The 21,124-nt window shown below is 36.4% G+C and overlaps 1 protein-coding gene across 1 annotated transcript in view; it reads right to left on the bottom strand.

Moving 5' to 3' along the window:
• Nucleotides 1–5,807: 5,807 nt before the first annotated feature.
• Nucleotides 5,808–21,124, bottom strand: part of hoga1 (4-hydroxy-2-oxoglutarate aldolase 1) — a 41,844-nt gene continuing 26,527 nt past the window's right edge. Inside the window, exons 6-7 of the mRNA XM_030132874.1 lie at nt 13,806–13,939; nt 5,808–6,425 (exon numbers count right to left, since the gene is read on the bottom strand). Of these exons, the coding sequence (XP_029988734.1) occupies nt 6,276–6,425; nt 13,806–13,939 (284 nt within the window). The 3' untranslated portion in view covers nt 5,808–6,275. The remainder of the gene's footprint in view (nt 6,426–13,805; nt 13,940–21,124) is intronic.

Consider the following 21,124-nt stretch of genomic DNA (forward strand, 5'->3'; position numbering starts at 1 on the left):
GGGGGGGGGGGGCTTTCATTGCCATGGCTACCTGCCAGATTCGGCTTTAATTACAGACATAATGATGGCTTTTAACTTTTTCACATTAAAGCCGGCTCTTGATGATTATCCTGCTACAAACTGCCTGAAGTCTACCAGCAGGAGCATCCATTATGTGTTGTTTTTTTTTTTTTTAAACACTAAATTAGAGTTAATCCTCTCCCATTGACTGAAAAACCAGACAAAGACATCATATCTGTACCATGTGAATCATCTGATGACTGTATTTACAAGAAAAAAAAACACCCTTTTAAGTGTTTTCTGTCTAATTAGACTTCTCAGGCTGAAGGTGGAAACTAAATGGAAAGTTCCAAAGCTGTGGAGTCTGGGTCAGCTTTCAGCCGTGACTTTATGGTTAGTGCATTTTAAATGACTGCAGAAGTAATGACTGTGATCGTCCTCGGCTGTACTTTGTGTTTACTGTTAATTAAACTGAAGCAGTGATCTGGTGAGTACTGCTTTTATACTCACGGACAAACCACGGAGATGAGGAATGCTCGTCGAGGTTCACTGCGCAAACCCTTTGACCCCCTAGAGTTTCTGAGCTGCATGTCTGCAAAACTCCCAGTTGAGCACATGTGCTGTAAATATTACATCTGATTAATATTTAACATTTGAACCTGTTTTCTACTGGTCAGATGTGACCCACTTCCAAATGTTTTTTTTTTGTATAAAATACGTTTCTTTCATCTAATTGCCACACAATAAAACAGATGGTTCTATATGCAGGCTATTTGCAAATATAATTAATCTTGTCTACTTTGAGTAAACTGTGGGGGTTTTACTCAAATTTACAACATCTGTGGTATTTAAATTGGGTAAAAACATGCAACACTGAATTTATGCTCGATGCTTTACGAACAGTCAAACTGTTTTGACTCGGGAAGGCAACAGATAACAGATGTTATTATGTGATCATTAAAAACTGAAATGTTTCAGAGCAGTATTTTATTAAACTTCAACACATACCAGTCCAGGGAATATGTTTTTAACTTCATATACAACTACAACAACTATAAAGAACCATAATGAAATAGCTGTACATGTGTGGCTTTGCCTTCAATATTCTGGAGTGTTCCATTTAAATTTGTAAGTTGTCTTTGCCTTTTGTTCATCCTTATATTTTATTCCCACTAGGGATGCACCGATATCAGGTTCGATACTCTGTGTGTGTACTTGTACTCATACTGGTAAAAGTACTCCAATACAACTGCACCGATACCACTTACAGCAGCGTGACATTCACAGTTAAGTGCAGCAGGTACGCGGCGGAGGAGTAATGTCAGCAGTGTGGAGATTTTTTAAAATAAATGATGGTGACAAAAGAAACATTAAAGATACAGACGGATATGGACAAAGCGTTTGGGTATGCAGTTCTGTCCATTTTCCAGGTGCTCGCAGATGCGTACCCGGACAAAGAATACCACCGGTAACCATGGAGGTAGAGGATCTGTTCAAAGAGCGACTGTGTGAGTTAGAGTTAAACTACTGATATATTTATGACAAATACCCAGGGCTGGGCTGGTTTCCATCTTACTTATAATACTATGGGGGTAAGGAGCAGTGCAGACTGTGCTGCCAGCGGAAGTGAAAATGAAACTTAACGCTCATTTATCTTTTCTCTACCTCCTGGAGCTTTTAAACCTTACCAGCGAAAACATTGCAACATTAATATCCACATTAGTGTTATATCTGTCGTCTCCATGTTTGTTATTATTGACTTTCTTCTGTTTCTTCTCAAAAAACGTTACTTTTCTTCATGGTATTTGTCCAGTATGGTTAATTAAGAGCGGCACCCCCTGGTGGATTGATTGAGAAATGCTCATTCCAACACATAAATGTCAGTAGCAGCAGTTAGTTCCAATCAGACTAATGACAACCAAGGTTATTATTGTTAACGAAAACTAACGAAATGACGAAAACTAGAATTGAAAAAACATTTTTCTTAACTGAAATAAATAAAAACTATAATTAAAAGAAAAAACGATAACTAACTGAAACTGTATTGTGTGCTTACAAAACTAACTAAAACAGATAAAAACGATGAATAAAATTTCCTTCATTTTTGTCTTTGTCAATGTCAGATTGAAACGAAATCGATTTCGCTCTAGCAACTTTAGCTGCTGGCATCATACGACACTTCATGGTCCGTCACTTCTGGTCACTTGTTTAGAGTCATTTTCTCATCCCTGCTCTACCTGGAAACATGGAGACTAAAGTTGGGAGAAAGCAGCACAGTCCTGTCTGGGATTTATTTGAATACGACAGAGAAGAGGATAAATGAAAACAAAAAAAACTAAACTAAAACTAAGCATTTAGAGGAAAATGAAATCTAATAAAAACTAGCAAACCTCTTAAAATGAATTAAAACTAACTGAATTAGAGAAAAAAAAAAAGTCAAAACTAAATAAAACTAAACTATAATCAAAAATCCAAAACTATTCTAACCTAGATGACAACGACAATAAAGCACATTTCCAAAAGTAACTAAAAACCGTAATGGGATTATTAAGTACTCATATTGGTACTCAGTATCAGCAAGTACTCAAATGTAAGTAATTGTACTCTGTCTGGAAAAAAGTGGTTTCGGAGCATCCCTAATTCCCACTTATGTTTGAAATAAAGTTTATCATGGTTTGATGGAAAAAGGTCTTCACAGGCAATGAAAGGATGCAAAAGGTGCAACAAAATGAAAATGAAAACAGGCCACCAGATGAAAACATCAAAGATCTAATAGGACAAAACCAAAAATAATAAAAAATAATAATGTAACGAGACATAAAAGGTGGAACAGCACCTTGAAATACAATACGCTGAAATGTAATTATGGAATTTGTGCTCAGTGATGCAGCTTTAATACCTCTAAAAGGAAAAATAATACCATTACATTGAGAGGCTGGACTACAGGACACATTTACTGAAGACTGTGTGAATATCATCATTTGATATTTGATGTATGATGGCATCAACGTCGATGCAGAATCCAGAGACTTTCTACCTTCAGCATGGACATCGGAAAAAGTGCTGAATTCTGCCTGAAGGCTTCACTTGAAAGAGCAGACATATCGTTATCATCTGTAGAATGTGCAGTCCAATGGAAGCAGTCATTGTCGTGGGATATTAAACACCAGTAAAATAAAACTAAATGTTACCGAAGCGAAATCTAATGCTCCCCCTCCGACAACTTTAGACATTAAGACATTTTTAGACCTCAGAATATCAAAACCTACAAGTATCCAGTGACAATCAGCAGCATATGTTCCTCAGATCAAATATTTACACAAAGCGATTCATAATTTCTGCTTAATTTCATCTAAATAAGGCCTTGAGTTAATGATTACTGTCATACAAATAAATGCAACTAATGATATAACTATGTATTCTGTTGACTTCACCACTACTAATGGTTTAATCATGGCTTGAGACCTTTATTAAGAAGACATAGAACAGTGAAACATAAAATTAGCATTTCTCTGTGCTAATATGGCAGATATGGCATGACCTAAATATACAAAGCCCACTACTGGAATATTTAATCAAAGTGTGACGTCAAAATAATCCACTAAATTGCTAGTTCTACATTAAACTTAAAAAAAAAAAAGGAATGAGATGAAAAAACATGAAAAAAATCACCAGGTAAATGTTGGAAAATTGAGTAAACTCTAGTCGCTTTTCCACTGGACATCTGCGCAAAACTTTACCGATATTTACTAAATGTCAAAAAAACAGAAGTGCGTAATGTCGGTTTTTCCATTAAATCACAAATGCGATGATTTGTTTATTTATCATTGCGAGATGACATGAGAAGTCATTCCATAAACATGACGACGAACGTAAATATGGTGTTGATTTACAGATATATTCATTATTATTATATATTACCTCTTTATCTCGTACTAAATTAAAAAATGATCGGGTTTCCTGGTGTGTTCACACATACCGAGACATGTTTCTTCTTCTTCTTCGCTTGTTGTAATGTACGTCAACATCAACAATGTCAACAACATGTTGTTTTAATTCACTCGACTCTAGTCGCAAAAAAAGGTCTTTCCATTGCAGTTTTGCATGATATACCATTCGTGCTACGCCCGAAAAACTACCTCTTGCCAGTGCAAAAACTTTTAATCAAAAAATGAGAGTTTTGGCGAAATTGTGGTTTTTCCATTAGGTAAATTTTTATGCGCAAGTTATATTTGTGCAATTTGAAGGGTCAATGGAAAAGCGACTGTTGATAAAACCAGAAAAGCAGTCTGAGAGCACAGACAGCAGACACCCCCCTCCCGATCACCACCAAAATTTAATATTACCCCTCTGTCCCGTTCTAAATTTAAAAAAAAAAAAATTAAATTTGCTGGTGTGTCCACACATATCGCGCCATGTTTCTTTTAAAACTCTTCTTCTTCACTTGTAACGTCTGTCAACCTCCGTTTTTTTAATTCACCTGACTCTAGTTGCGAAAAAAGGTCTCTCCATTGCAGTTTTGCGTGATATACCATTTGCGCTACACCCAAAAACCTGCCTCTTGCCAGTGCAAAAACTTTTAATCGAAAATGAGAGTTTTGGCAAAATTGTTGTTTTTCCATTCGGTAAATTTTTATGCGAAAGTTATATTTACGCAATTTGAGGGTCAATGGAAAAGCGACTATTGATAAAACCAGAAAAGCAGTCTGAGAGCACAGACAGCAGACACCCCCCTCCCGATCACCACCAAAATTTAATCATTTGTTCTTTGTTCCAGTATCAGCATTTCCTGAAAATGTCATCAAAATCTGCCTATTGTGAGTAGGAATCATACGATACGGTAATCAACATAACTGAAAGTCAACAGTATGAAGGATACACTGTAGTTATTATGTATTTATTATGATGCAAATGTGATGTGATGATACAGTTACATGTCTAGTATGACTTTTACATTATGAAGAATATTTGTGAATTTTACAAGGTTCATTATGCTGCCTTCACGTGCCATCAGGAAGACAATCCTTTCCACTTGTGAATCCAGAATTACCAGTGCATTGTGTTCAAGTGCTTTCATTGTTGTAGTGAAATGAAAAATGGCTGACACAATTTATAACAGTTTTATGCTGCGTTCCAGGCCACCTGTAACTCGTGTTTTTCCAACCTTATACTGGTGAAAATGCATTGGAATGGCCATCAAACCTGTGACTTCCCACCCGTGAACTCGTACTACATCGATGTACTCCCAGTTCCGACGTCACGTAGCAATGGCGGCCCCCATGGATGTGGTATTTATGCAGATTGTTTATTAAAACAAGGTATTGCTCTGACATTATTTATCTGCAAATGTTCTGCATAATCAGCAGCTACTCCAGCATTAGCTAGTTTTCAGTCCAATGAGTGGAATAATAAATTAATATCAAATACGTATCCAAATATACAAAAAACATAACATTAAAGGTCTAACAGCTTATCTTGCCTTACGTGCCATTTTTACTCCTCTGTTTCCCTCAAATAAGCCAAGTGCAAACACCTCTGGGATAGAAATGACTGTAAATGAGCATAAGCTCCGAAGAATCTGAACATGCTGGTTTGTTTACATCTAGCTCCCACAATTCCTTGCACTCAGGCAGTTTGGTGTGACTTGCCTGGAATGTTACAAAGTCGTGAGTCGTGGTTTGAAATCGTGACTTACGGGCTCAAAAAATGGCCTGGAATGCAACATTAGACATGTTAATTCATTTGCTACAGCATTGTTTTTAGTAAACTGTGTATGCTATAAATATGCAAAACCAAAAGTTATTTTCATTTCGGCATCTTGATAATGAAAGTTTTTTTCCCAGTTCCCCAGTGGAAAATATGACGTGAGGGGGCGTTCAAGTGCAATTTTTGGGTTCGTAATTAGTATTAACCATAATTCCCATAGCAAGTGAAGGCAGCATCAGTGTAACATGTTTTTTGTCTTTAAATACACAAGAAACACATTATTCAAATATAATTTTATTGCCACAAATAATGCTCAAACTTTATCTTAAATCTGTTTATTGTCAACAATCATCTTCCTCCTCCTCCTCTTCTTTTAATGAAGTCATTTCCTGAATTCCTTAATTGCTTCATTAACTTAAAGCAAATTCTCGTATTAAGATAATAATGATACAAGCTGTGTAAAATATTGAAGTAGATTTATATCGATCATGTTGCAGATATTACTACTGATTTTTCATGGAAGGCTGTTAAATTGATTTTTTTTTTTTTAATTCTTTTTTTCTGGTCACTCACATCCAGCCGTTAGATGTGAAGTCCCTCCTCAGCTGCTCCGTCTCAGCCTCAGTGAGCGGCTGAAGAGGTGATCGACAGGCGCCGCCGTGGAAACCGAACCACTCCATCGCCTGCTTGAGGGCGGGCACTCCCAACTTCCTGGTCACCTAGCAACACAGCGGTCCAATCAGTTTCTATACACCCCCGTCAGAACTGTGAAGCTTTAAAGCCGTATCGCTAATGACACTTAAAATCAGACACATATGCGTCGGTGATCGATACCCGGCTGCTCGTGTGTCCCCTGACATTAGAGAGGAGTCGGTCCTGATGATGCAGAATATGGAGGAGGCTGCGCTAGATTGATGCTGTCAGGGAACTGACATTTAACACACCTTAGCAGACACGTTTTTAGCCCGGAGCGCATTACGCGGCAGCGTTTGAGGCTGTGAAAGGCTCCGAGCAACAGAGCATCCAACTCTGACATTTAACTTCACACTGCTGTTAACGGTTTCATCTTCAAACCCAAGTTCACTCTGGACACGAAAATAAAAGAAACCTTTCAGCTTTTTTAACAGTTCTTGACAGATGATTGATACCCATATGATGATGATGATGGTACCAAGTAGTGAAAGAAAGTACAAAGGTGAAAAGAAATCTTACATTTTTACCAGAGTTTCACAGTCAAGGTTTCAATCAAGAACATCAAGCATTTATTGTCAAATGTAAAATGGTGGTATCATTATGTTTACATCAGATATACAAAAAAATATTAGCTTTTTTCATTGCAGAACTGAAAGGCAAAGAAATTAATTGATCTGATTTTATTTGTTGGCAGTGAAGCTCAATAAAAAACCAAAAAAATATTTATAAATAATAAAATAATTCAACTCTGTGTCATTTTAGGTTTAATGATATATAGAGCTATGATTCTGTTACTACATTAACCACCGGCTATTTTGATAAAAATAATGGTTTTGAATAGTTTTTATGGATAAAACAGTTAAATGATCAGATTCCTGCCTCATATCCAGTCCTGTGCAAAGTCTTATTCCGCATTTAGTTTTGTTGTTTTTTCAGGGTTGAAATGATCATACATATCTATAAATGAGCATCCAACTCTGACATTTAACGTCACACTGCTGTTAACGGTTTCATCTTCAAACCCAAGTTCACTCTGGACACAAAAATAAAAGAAACCTTTCAGCTTTTTTACAGTTCTTGACAGATGACTGATACCCATATGATGATGATGATGGTACCAAGTAGTGAAAGAAAGTACAAAGGTGAAAAGAAATCTTACATTTTTCACAGTCAAGGTTTCATTCAAGGACATCAAACATTTACTGTCAAATGTAAAATGGTGGCGTGTACTATCATACTAGTCGATATATGTTGTAAAAAAATAATGGATGAAGATTTTGTCATTATGTTTACATTAGATATACAATAACATATTTGCTTTTTTCATTGCAGAACTGAAAGGCAAAGAAATTAATTGATCTGATTTTATTTGTTGGCAGTGAAGCTCAATAAAAACTGAAAAAAAAAATAAAAATTTATAAATAATAAAATAATTCAGTCCTGTGTCATTTTAGGTTTAATGATATATAGAGCTATGAGTCTGTTACTAAATTAACCACCGGCTATTTTGATAAAAATAATGGTTTTGAATAGTTTTTATGGATAAAACAGTTAAATGATCAGATTCCTGCCTCATATCCAGTCCTGTGCAAAGTCTTATTCCGCATTTAGTTTTGTTGTTTTTTCAGGGTTGAAATGATCATACATATCTATTTGTCATTCTCTTTTCCTCGTATACAATAAGAAAATACAGGAAATATGTGCACAGCCTTAACCCATAAAGACCCAGTACTACTTGGATGACAGTTCCCAAATGATTATTTCTTTTTATTTAACTTTTCTTCAGTGATTTATCACCATTTATTATAGTATTATCTTCTTTACTTTGAGTTTTTTTTAATATAAATCATGTATTTTACTATATTTAATTCACTAATCATGTAGACGTTCATAAAAGCTCAGATTAAAGTTGAGGGTTATTATATCAAAAACAGAGAAAACTGAAGAAAAAGTAGGTTTTTCAGCAAAGATATAAATAACTGAACATAAAACAAGTGTGTCCATCCACTGTCATTGATCCAACTCCTTGGGTTTTACTGGTGAATCAATGTTGTAGAAGATGACAGTGTTTCCATGGTAACTACGGAGCCTCTGAATGTCCAAATGGGTCATATCTGATGACCATGAAAAGATGAATAACTGCATTTTACACCAATTATTTACATGTATTGATAGGTTTAGCGGATATTAGTGGATATAAAAACAGTTTACATCAGTAGTTGGTTTTAGTTGCCAGTGGATTTTTGGGACTTTATGGGTTAAAAGACACACAAGAAACTAAACTAAATGTTTTGTAAAGGTTAATGTCACTATTTAATGTGACCTCTGACCCCATGATGATCGATCAATTGATTAATTGCTCGATAGATTGATAGATCGATAGATAAATAAATAATTGCTTGTGATTCACAGATATTTTGTCCCAGAGTATCTACACATTGAAACACACCTGAGCTTTAAAATGATCATTTTAATGTTGTGGCACATTTATGGTGCCAGGGTTGTGATTTAAGAGGCACGAAAACAAAAATAAAAGTTTATATTTTCAATGCATATTACTCAGGCATGACAAGGTTGACCACAAAAACAATTAAATCCCTGAAAAGAGCATGTCTGTATTAATATACTGTAAATATGAAGTTGGTATCTGTCACCAAACACTCTACTACTGATATTGAGGACTTGCAGCTGACATCACTGGTCATGTGATTGTTGTTTACACCGCCATATTGGTAGGCACGCTTTCTGGATCCAGAAAGTCAGAACTGTTGCTTTGTATCATGTTTTTCTTTGGACTCGTGTTTGCGTGTTTTGCTATTTGCGGAAATGTCTGCTTGTGATAAAGGCACCATATGCCGCGTTTCCACTATGTGGTATTGGCTCGGTTCGACTCGACTCCGCCTTTTTGCATTTGCATTACGAAAAAGGACCTGGAATCTGGTACCTGGTACTACTTTTTTGGTATCACCTCCGCCAAGGTTCCAAGACTGGGGAACAGATACTAAAACGGGATGTGTAAACACTGCAGACCACTGATTGGCCAGACAGTTGTCTCTGTGACCCACCGTTTTACAAAAAACAGATGCGGAAGTTTACAGTAAATGTAGCGGTAGGTTAATCTACATGATGACAGCCTGCAAAACTACACCATTCAGTCAGGAGATTCAGTCTTTGATGACCGACGTAAAAATTCAACAAGAGCTTGACGAGACAACACACAACGAGTGAGTTTATCAGCAACTCTGAGCAGACGACACAGAAGTAACGTGCTGCATTGCTATGACATCCAGGTACTATAAAGTCTGTAGTACCCTGAAATGGAAACGGTCTCCTGGAATAGTATCTGGTACCTGAGTCGAGTTGAGCTGAGTCGAGCCGGTTCCACATAGTGGAAACGTGGCAATAGATGAGTTTCAATGTTTACTAACAACAGTGATGCGCGGGCAACTCGGAGGCAAAAACACGAGTACCAGCTACCAGCCAGCTCACATCAGCCGTACACCTCCAGGCTCTCCCTTGGAACTCGTGAACGAGCCGATATGTTAGCTCTAAAACGGTCCATTAACTGTCTCTGTCCAAAAGCCGATCCCATCTTCTGTTTCACGGCCGCATAATTTGACTTGACCGCATGGGGAAGGCTGTCCCATAGTAGAAAAGCAGACTGTCACAGACGGGTGGGGAGTATTGTCACCAGCTCCCCGCTGAACTCACCAGTGTCACCCACCGTGGCTCAGACTGCCACTTCCAGCTGAGGAAACTCTGGCTGCCACCGTCGGCAAAGGGAGCAGGTAGAGCCACAATCACTCTCTCTCTATAGGGTGATAGGCCAGGGGAAGCCCTCCTGGTAGGTTTAAAGGGGTCTTCATCACCGTACCACATGATGACAACTCTTTTTTTCCACACCGCTAAGCGCAACAGACACGCAGGCTAACTATACTGAGAAGCTACGCTAACCGCGGTAATAACTATAAACAGCGGTCGGCAGAACAGAACCACCGCTGACACCAGTGGAACCCAGCGGTCTGTATGCCGAACTTATAATTGGTGAAAGCTGAGTAATAAACGGCACACAGGAGTTTAGCAGGTCCATCGTTTAACACGTTGTATGATCCAAGGAAAGCTTGCCTACCAATATGGTGTCGTAAACAGAAAACCACATGATGACGTTTGTGCAAAACCTCAATAAAAAATATATTAAGTATTTCCTGTTTTTTTGGTGTTTTTTTGGGGGGGGGGGATTGGACATATGCTTGTACCTGTGCTGAGAGGATGTGTGTACTGAAAATGTGTCCTCATAAAAAGCTTATTAAAAAGATTAAAAGATTTTTAAAAAGTATTTCCTGAGCTGGTATGTGTAAAAGATGTTTTCCTTTGTAAAGTTAAGTTGGACTTTTATCCTCTGGTGGTTTGATGCTTAATTACAGCTGACGGAATCTGGATCAGACTGGTACACTTAAAATTTGATGGGTTAAGGTTATGATGATCCACACGGGATCAAAACAGTGTCAATAATACACTTTCATGGCTCAGATAAAATGTGTAGGCATTCCATTTTTACACACAAAAATTACAAAGTTAAAACTAATTATCACCATATATTTTTCGCTCCAGAGCCCAGATGTTGCTCTACTTCTTTGGTGCTTTCCACCGTGCTGCTGCATAACAACCTTAAATTGTAGGTTTTTATTTACATTTTTTAAATATATATTTCACCTTTCCACCTGTTTGGTCATGTGTTTATGGAGTCTGTTTTCTAGTTGATGATTTATTTATATTTTAAGTTTTTTATTCCTTATCTTCACTTTCTTATAATTCCACTGCTTACTGATGTGTGATTAGTTTCTACATATTTTGTTAGTTAGTGATATTGCACTATATATATATATATATATATATATATATATATATATATATATATATCCTTAGTGGCTCTTCCATTGGATATATGTGCAAAACTTTACCGATATTTAATAAATGTCAAAAAAACAGAAGTGTGTAATGTCGGTTTTTAATACAAACAAACACAAATACAAACGCGATGATTTGTTTGATTTTATTTATTATCGCGAGATGACACGAGAAGTTATTCCATAAACATGGTGACGAACGTAAATATGGTGTTGATTTATGTTTATGTTTACGCATTTGGCAGACGCTTTTTTCCAAAGCGACTTACAAGGGAAAACCAATTAAATCACTCAATCAATCAAATTTTATTTATATAGCGCCAGATCACAAAAAAAGTTATCTCTTGACATTTTATATATAGAGTTGGTCAAAACCAGACTCTAAGTCAATTCTACAGAAACCCAACAGAATCCTCCTGGAGCAAACACTTGTGACTGGTGACAGTGGCGAGGAAAAACTTCCCTTTAACAGGCAGAAACCTGGAGCAGACCCAGACTCCTGGAGGATGGCCGTCTGCCTTGACCAGTTGGGGTTAAAGAGAGAGAGTAGAGAAGGGGAAAAAGAGAGAGCGATAGAGATAGGGACTGGGGGAGAGGGGGAGAAGGGGGGAGTAGGGGGAGACACATGGAGGCGGTTGAGGATAAGTGAGTGGTGATGATGAGGGCAGGGAAGAGGCCGGACCACCGCAGCAGGTCCAGAGATAATCGTGAAAGAATCTGTGGTTGTCCTGGGAAAAACCTTATTAGAATATTTAAAATGGAATGTTTGAAAGTGCTAGGACAGGAGGTGCTCTCGGAAGAGCTGGGTCTTCAGGAGCTTCTTGAAGATTTACAGATATATTCATTATTATTATTATATATTACCCCTCTATCCCATTCGAAATTTAAAAAAAAATGATTGGGTTTCCTGGTGTGTCCACACATACCACACCATGTTTCTTTCAAAACTCTTCTTCTTCACTTGTTGTAACGTCTGTCAGCATCTGTTTTTTAAATTCACCTGACTCTAGTTGCGGAAAAAGGTCTTTCCATTGCAGTTTTGCGTGATATACTATTTGCGCTACGCCCGAAAAACCACCTCTTGCCAGCACAAAAACGAGAGTTTTAGCAAAATTATCATTTTTTTCATTAGGCAAATTTTTTATGCTGAAGTTATATTTGTGCAATTTGAGGGTCAATGGAAAAGCAACTATTGTTTATATGAAAGGTATCATAGATATTATTACTGACATTACTGCCATGATTATTAAAATCAGCATGAATATTCTGAAGCAATTTACAATATTATTCATGAATGTTTAGACTAGAAAAATAGCAGACTATATTATCAATATCAGTGTAAAAAAATGGATCAATAACAGCCGGAGTGCGTCTATTTTCTGGGCTTGAAAATTCTCATAGTTTTTTGTTGACTGCTTGAAAATTGCCCAGTGTTTAATATTTTATTCATTTGTGTACTCACATCCTTCTGATCCAAAAACTTGGTTCACTTCATACAAGCATTGTTTACATAAAATAAAACAGAAATTAAACAGACTGTCACTGTCATTATGGTTAAAACCAGCTTGAATATGAATAGTCTGAAGAACTTTACAGTATTATTCAGGAATGTTTAGACTTGGTAAATATCCGTCCACATTATCAGTATCAGGTGTATGAACTGCACCAATAACAACAGGGATATGTCTATTTTCTGGGCTTAGAACAAAATGATGAATATGGCATTGAATATGACAACTTGTCTCATGTTTGTTGAATGTATATTTTGTTGGTTTGTGAACGTACACCTTTCACATCCAAGAACCTGGGGCTGGTTTCTGGGTTAAATAGTGAACGCACCTATTTGTGCGCCCTCCAATGCAAATGACAAGCAAACGATAGGTCAGCGAACACAGAGGCTTACCAGATGCAAAATCTGTTTCTGGGCTCGTTGTGTTTGCTAAACCATGGTTTAGTTACTATTTGCGTCGAAGGGTGTTTGCTAACAGGTGCGTTCACTATTTAACCCAGAACAACACCTCCCCCACTGTTTCCGAAGAAGAATTATAATTATAGGCTATTTGTGACCCCAGACCTCCTCCCTCACCCCCATCTGACTAGATGGACCCCCTCAGCTGTCTCCATGTGCCCCCACCCTACTGAACTGACCTGAATTGTTTACACACATATATCATATGTCTAAGGATGACCCAAGTTATTCTGCAGGTGACTTTATTAACAGAACTCTAAACAGTTACTGTTGGTCGTAACCACAGCAACAACAGGACAAACAGATTTTACAGAAAAATGAACTCTGATTCGTTCCTGTCATCCACACGCTCACTCCTTATTACACAAATGAACATCTCACTAAACGTTAACCAAACTTAGTCTCCTCCCACTATGGTTTACTTCCCCCTGAGCTCAGTCCTGCCTTTGCACATGGAGCTCCAGGCTGTGACTATATGTGGACATTGGACGGCGGTTGGAAGCGTCTTGGGTGCAGCAGATGGTACTCACGGCGGCGTTGGGTTCGATGAGACGCTGCTGCAGAGCTCTGGCTTCATCCCAGCGACCGGTCACACACAGACGCTCCAACTCGCACAGCTCTCGCCCGAGCACATTGGCCAGTGCGCAGACCCCGCCCACCGCACCTGGACACACCAAGATAAACAGAACAAACACAAATGGTGCTTTTTTAAAGGAACTCCTCAATTATAGATATGGGGTCATGAACAAGCTTTGCTACCACATTGAATGAAAAGTGAAAAGATATGTTTCTCTGCAATAATCTGTCAGTGTACTAACATATAATTAAAGCTGAATGATAAAAATCTGCGTATCAGTCGTTCTTTTCATATTCAACTAAGAATCAACAACTGAAAAAGGAAAAAATGACTTCGATTTCATTATTCATGTACAAATTAAAAATAAAAATAAAAAAACGAGTTATTCATTCTTTCGATTGAATGCACAAATTAAAAATCAGAAATAAGCAAATGGACTAAATGTTAGGTTTCATGTTTTTTTTTTTTTCTCAACTTTATTAATCGAAATCTGGCCCAGGTACCAGTTTGGTGGAAAAGGGGGAGGGCGACATGACAACTGAAAAAAATATATAATAAAGAATAAAAAATAAGAAGAAGAAAGAAAGAGAAAGATAGAAAGTGTAGGGGACGGGGGTGTCACATTAGTATTTTTATGATCACACGAAGAAGTCAGTAACTTCCGGGTCATACCAAATCAGATATCAAAAATGTCAACATGAAACCCCACATTTAGTCCATTTGCTTATTTCCAGTTTTTACCTCTGCCAGGAGGTATTGTGATTGCTTTGCTTTGTGTGTTTGCATGTGTGTTTGTTTGTTTGTTTGTTAGCAAGATAACTCAAAAAGTTATGGATGGATTTTCATGAAATTTTCAGGAAATGTTGATACTGGTACAAGGTAGACATGATTACATTTTGGTGGTGACGGGGGGGGGGGCTGATCTGTCTTGGTGGAGGTCTGCGCTCTCCAAGTGCTTTTCTTGTTAATTTATGCATTCAATCGAAATAATGAAAAACAACTCATTTTTTGCTTTTTGATTTGTACATGAAAATGAAATAAGGAGTCATTTTTTCATTTTCCGATTGTTGATTCTCAATTGAATATGAAAAGAACTAATGACACACGGACTGATAAATATGACCAAATGTTCTTACAATAACACTTTTAACATCAGTCAAGAATGTTAAAGCATTATTTCATTTAAGTCTAAAGGATTATTTTTGGTCTGAGTAAAAGTTGGGGAAACTAAATGGTTATTTGTGGTTTCAACTATTCATTAACTCTTACATATGTGAGTGTCTGGACCCTTCACTCTTCCACAAATGGGTCGAAAATGAACCCTATTAGAATCAAATGTGCTTTTGTGCCACTTTTGTCATTTTGTTATGTTAAAAATAAACATTTGTATTGTATTTTGGTCCACAAAAGAATGATTTCATGTTTGAAATATTCTTTTATTTTAAATTTTAAAATATTTTTAACAATTTTAGAATTTTTTTTTTTTATTTTGAAAACTTGAAAAGCAAAGTATATATAGTATATAATACGTGTATATAACAGCAATGTCCACATCCATTTAGTGAATGAGCAAGTGAGCGAGTGAGTGCTTTGGTTTTGCTGTAAAATGAATGAATGTAGATTGAATCAAAGGTTCAGATGAAATTCCATTGAAAATGAACACAGGTTATTTTGACCCACCTATGGAAGGTTGGGGTGGTAATACAAAAACTACAATTTCATAAAATCTATATCAGATAATTAAAAAAAATTAAGTAGCATGACACCAATAACATGTTTTTTTAAAGAAGACCTGGAATATGAAAATATAAAAACTTTTCATTACAAAGATATTGCAAAAAAACAACTTCAGTGGGTCAATTCTGACCCCCTTATGCATCTAAGGGTTAAAGACCAAAAAAGGGAAAAAAAAAAAAGCATAACGAAACAGAAATAACATAAAATGAACAAGATGAAAACTACATTAAAGATACAAGACAGAAATTATGTAAAGGATGTAAAAGACATAACAGGACATCAACAACGTAAAAGATGGAAAGAAGTAACAACAAAAATGACGTAACACGAACAAGATGAAAATATCGGAAAAAGACATAAGATAGAAATGATGTTACATATGAAAAATAAAAAAAACAACAAAAATGACAAAAGACAAAACGGGATGTAAACACCATAAAAAACATTTAAAAATGGAACACAAACAACTGAAATATATAAGGACAAAAATAACTAGAAAAGCACTTGGGGAGCGCAGACCTCCACCAAGGCAGAACAAACTGAAATTTTTTTTAAATTTTAACACTATTTTGCTTTAGCTCATCATTTACACATGTACATTGTAACTTACAGATACACAAAACATTTAATAACAGGTGGAATATTACTAAAATTGCACTTCTCTTAAGACATTCCAGGGTGTATATATTTGTTCAGGATATTCAGATTTTTTTTTTTTTTTGCAAAATTATACTTTTTAGTGTAAATACATGAAATCATTTACATTTACAAAGAGAACATTTTTGAGTTGTGAGTATTTACAGGGTTCTTTTTACACTTTATTTTTATCTCCACATTTTATGATAGACAAAGTAAACTAAAAAAAAAAAAAGACAGACCACAACAATTAGAGCATCCAAGTTCAAACTCCAGACAAACAAAATACAGACAGGTTCAGGACAAATAGGTACAGGATTATACATTTTCAAGGATTACTTTGATTAACATACACATTCCATTTTTCCCAATATTTTATTTATAGGTTATTATAACCCACTTGAGACTGAATTGGTCTGAATGTGGAACCTGAACTAAAATAATTGTTGATATCTTAGTGTAATTTTTGCATTTCACAAATTCATCACAGGGGCCGGACTGGACCCTTTGGCGGGCCAGATTTGGCCCCCGCGCCACAGGTTTGACACCTGTGATATATTGTATTTAACAAGGCTATTATCAATGTTTTTGCATCAACAGTCGGTGAAAGTAGCTGCTCTTACTGACGCACAGATCTATAGTATTTCAGATGTGCTGGATGGACATCTGAGTTTTCAGAGAAACGGTCATAATTATCACATGAATATTAATTTTAACGCTATATAGAAGAGGTTACAGGCAGAGGTGGAATAACTGAGAACATTTCCTGAAAAACTGCCCTGACCTAGACGTGAGTATTTCACTTTCTGCGGCTTCATACTTCTACTCTGCTTTCAGAGTCAAACGCTGTATTTTTTCTCCTCTACAGTTGATTTACTTGGCAGATACATTTTTTTCTTTCCTTGCCGTCTAGTGCAGTGAAAACCACAATATTGGATTTGCAAATGTCAGAGCTCGACTCAACAGAACTTAATACGGACGCTGCTTAATAACAGTCAGATCAGATGGAGTTTTAGAAGATGCAGTTTGAAGAGAGATGCTCAGAAAACACACAGATTTTACCGCAATAGATGCTGATATATACTGATACTGCAAAAAAAAAAAATCATTGTAACCAAACTATGAAATCCCAGGTGTTAATTGGAGACAGATTTATGGATTTTACAGAGTACAGGTATTGGTTGAATGTAGCCGCAGTAACAGGAGTGGAAGTGTGGAATGTAAGGGAGAATAATGGTGCAAAAAATAAAAATTGTACTTTGATTTTTTTGGTATAATTTGATGTTCACTTGCAGATGTGGAGATTAATTTCTTTGTGTTTGATGATCAGAGGGAGAGATGTATTTATCAGCTAATTTAATTATTTATCAGTTTATTATTTTGACTTAAAGCAGTGGTTCCCTGCCTTTTTTGGCTCATGACCCCATTCTAACATCACAAATTTCTGGCGACCACAGACATTCAAAACAGAGACTTTTTTTTTTTGTGCTAAAATTTTTTTTTATACATCATGTAATAGATTGCTATACTATGTTGCAAATAAACGATAATTTTTATGTTACGTTAATTATAATGGACGGAGGCAGAAAAGCCAGGTGTAGATTACTGCACAAAGTGAGAATTTTATTTTCCTTGGTCAGGATATGTACAGTCAGTCCAGCTTGGATTTACAAGGCTGACAATTAATACTGAACAAACAAGAACTCAAACTATGAATTATGAAAGAGCTGCAGCATCTGAAACTGACCCCAATGAACATTTGACAGATAAACAGTACCACAGTGCTTCAGTTTCAGCTTCACAGTTTGTCTTGTATGTATTGTGATTGTCTCTCTCAACTAACCATATATTTTCTAATAGTAATTTTTTTTTATCAGTTACTAGAAATTTCAGGTGACCCCACATGGGGTCCCAAACACAAGGTTGAAAAACACTGAATGAAATGTTCAGTTCAACAGTTTAATGTGCAGTTTATATAAGGTCACAAAATGGATGTTGACATTGTTCTTTTGCTGTTGTATAATATATATACTTTGTTTTTCTAATTTGAAAAATATTTTTTTTAATTATTTTTTTAATTGTTAAGAATGTAAAAAAAAACAAAACAACTGAATTCAAATTAGTGTAACTCCTGAACTGTTTGCGCTGTCCACAAAATTCAAATGGCACCCTATAAAACACTTTACTGCAGCAACGTGGGACTCTATTACAAGTAGAAAGGAACTGTTTTAGAAACTTTCACACAGGCTAGAAAATACCGAGTGCTTTTCTAGTTATTCATAATAATAACTAATAATTTACTAACTTATAATAATAACTAGAAAAGCACTTGGAGAGCACAGACCTCCACCAAGGCAGATCCCCCCCCCCCCCCAATCATCACCAAAATGTAATCATTTGGTCCTTGTGCCAGTATCAACATGTCCTGAAATTTTCATCCAAATCCATCCATAACGTTTTGAGTTATCTTGCACACAGACAGACAGACAGACAGACAGACAAACCAGCGCGGGCAAAAACATAACCTCCTTGGTGGAGGTAATGATTATTTTTAACATGACACAATGATAAAAGTGGCGTAAAAACACAATGATTTTAACATGAGTCATTTTTGATTCATTTATGTTAGAGTGGAGGGTCCAGACACTCGTATATCTAAGGGTTAAGTACACGTTTCTGATCATTCTTCCAGGCTTTTGAATACAGATCTTTGACTTCCAGTATTTCTAAAGTGTACAACTAGTGCTGGATCTGAATACTTCGTACACTTCTGCTCATACGGCGTGAAACACTCCCAACAGACAGCTTGGTTCATTTGGTTTTGGGGTTATTTCGGTGGGTGGGGTGGCGGTTGATGTAGGCGGCCTGAAATCATCTGTTGAATCCTTTTTACTGCCATCAGCCACCTCTGCATTTTCATGTGGTGAATGTTAAACATGCTTTCCACCCGCCACCAACACAGGGTGCATTTAAGCATTAGCATGCAGCGCTGGAAGTTCCACCAAGCACTTCACTAAACCATGAGGTGTGGGAATTTACTGAACAACTAAGTAACCTTTCAGCTAATGAGGAAACATTCTTATGTTCATTTATTTATGATTTTTTTTTTTACTGTGGCATAAAACAGAATATACACTATATGGACAAAAGTGTTTGTGCACGTTGAATTCAGGTGTTGAATATTTAAATATTGACGTTTATATCTCAAATTAGTATGAACAGGACATCTTACAGCTGTAGCCATGGTATGTCCCAATATTTTTGTCCATAATGTTTAGAAACATCAATATTTCCTTAGAGTTTAATGGGAGATTTTGTGAAGAAAGTAGATGGTTAGTTGTGGTAGAAAATTATTATTTACAGGTAGAGCACAAAAAATATTTTAGAAAGTTAGACGTAGAATTCATTGTCATGAGAAAAAAAATAAAATCAATGTTGAGAGAAATTAAGTAAAAACCATCTCTGAGGCATTTTGGAAGCAAAAATAACAATTTAAACAAAACTAACCAATACGAACCATCAGCACTCACTAGAGTTTTTACTAATGCTTATAAATCAGGGAATAACAAGGACATTATAAGCAAGACATACTCAGGTATCTGAGCTCTGAACAAACATTCAACAATATACATTAAACAAAAGTGGGAGAAAAAGATGAAAACATAAATAACAGAGGAAATAGGGAACAATATGGGAAATGCAAACCTCCTCCACAAACTCATTAACTTGGAGAGACTTGTGCTGGAAAAACATTACTTGTTATTTCATAAGCCCTAAACAAAAATCTACACAAATGGGGACGTCAGTGCCATGCTGGGGGTGCAGTAGGTGCTCTTATACTCTGGTCTTGTCCATTATCAGGCTGTTTTGGGAGGAAGTGTCCAAAAGAATCTCCAAAGCACTAGGCTTTGAAGTTAATATGTCTTTTCCCACACTATACCTTGGACTTCCCCAGAGATTTAAACTAGAATGACTTATGTTTACTAAAGATCTTTATGGCAGCCAGCAAGAAAGTTATCATGAGATGCAGGCTTCAAAACACGGCCCCTCTGTGGACAATCTTATAAACATTGTGAATCAGTTACATCATATGGAACCAGTCACTTATAATCTGAGGCTACAAAAGGATGTAGGAGAAGAACATTTGGAAAAAGTGGACCCTTTTCTTAGCTCAGTAATTTCAAAAATGCTACCTGTTTAAACCTGCCTAACCAGGTGGAACTTATGGACAGACACATATTCACTGTGTGAGAGTGAATATTTATTTATTTAGTTTTTACCTCGCCCCCCGAAGGGGATGCAAGGGGTATTGTTTTTGGTTTGGTTTGTGTCTTTGTTTGTTAACACGCACAACTATTGATTGAATTCATACCAAATTAGTTTTATAGATTGCCAGTGACCCAGAATAGATCTGATTACATTCTGGGGAAAGTAGGTTAAAGTTTAAACTTTTTATGAATTTTTACAATCTATTTTTTCTCCCATTTACTTACAATGGGTGACATTTCAAATGTCTACAAAAACATACATTTTGTTTTGAGTTACCTCAAACCTGCCACATAAATAGAAGCAGTTGATATGCTGACATCAGACATGCATAGACATGATGACATCAGCTGGACTGATGCCAAAATAAGCTACAATATAAACGTAAGGGACGTGAGGGGCGGGGTTTGTTGTGCCTGGCATCACTTGTTTTTGTTTTTTCCCCAATGTAAGCTGTGACTCCCTGATCCTGTTGTTTGTGTTATGTATGTATAACCATGCTTGTAGTAAAAAAAAACAAACAAACAAAAACTAACCAACACAATACAATGACATTTATTACAATATAAAATTATATGATGCCATTTGTCATTATTGTTTTGTATCCCAGACCCGTTAGGAAAAAAAACACCT

The sequence above is a fragment of the Sphaeramia orbicularis genome, chromosome 1 (assembly GCF_902148855.1).
Source record: "Sphaeramia orbicularis chromosome 1, fSphaOr1.1, whole genome shotgun sequence".
NCBI lineage: Eukaryota > Metazoa > Chordata > Actinopteri > Kurtiformes > Apogonidae > Sphaeramia > Sphaeramia orbicularis.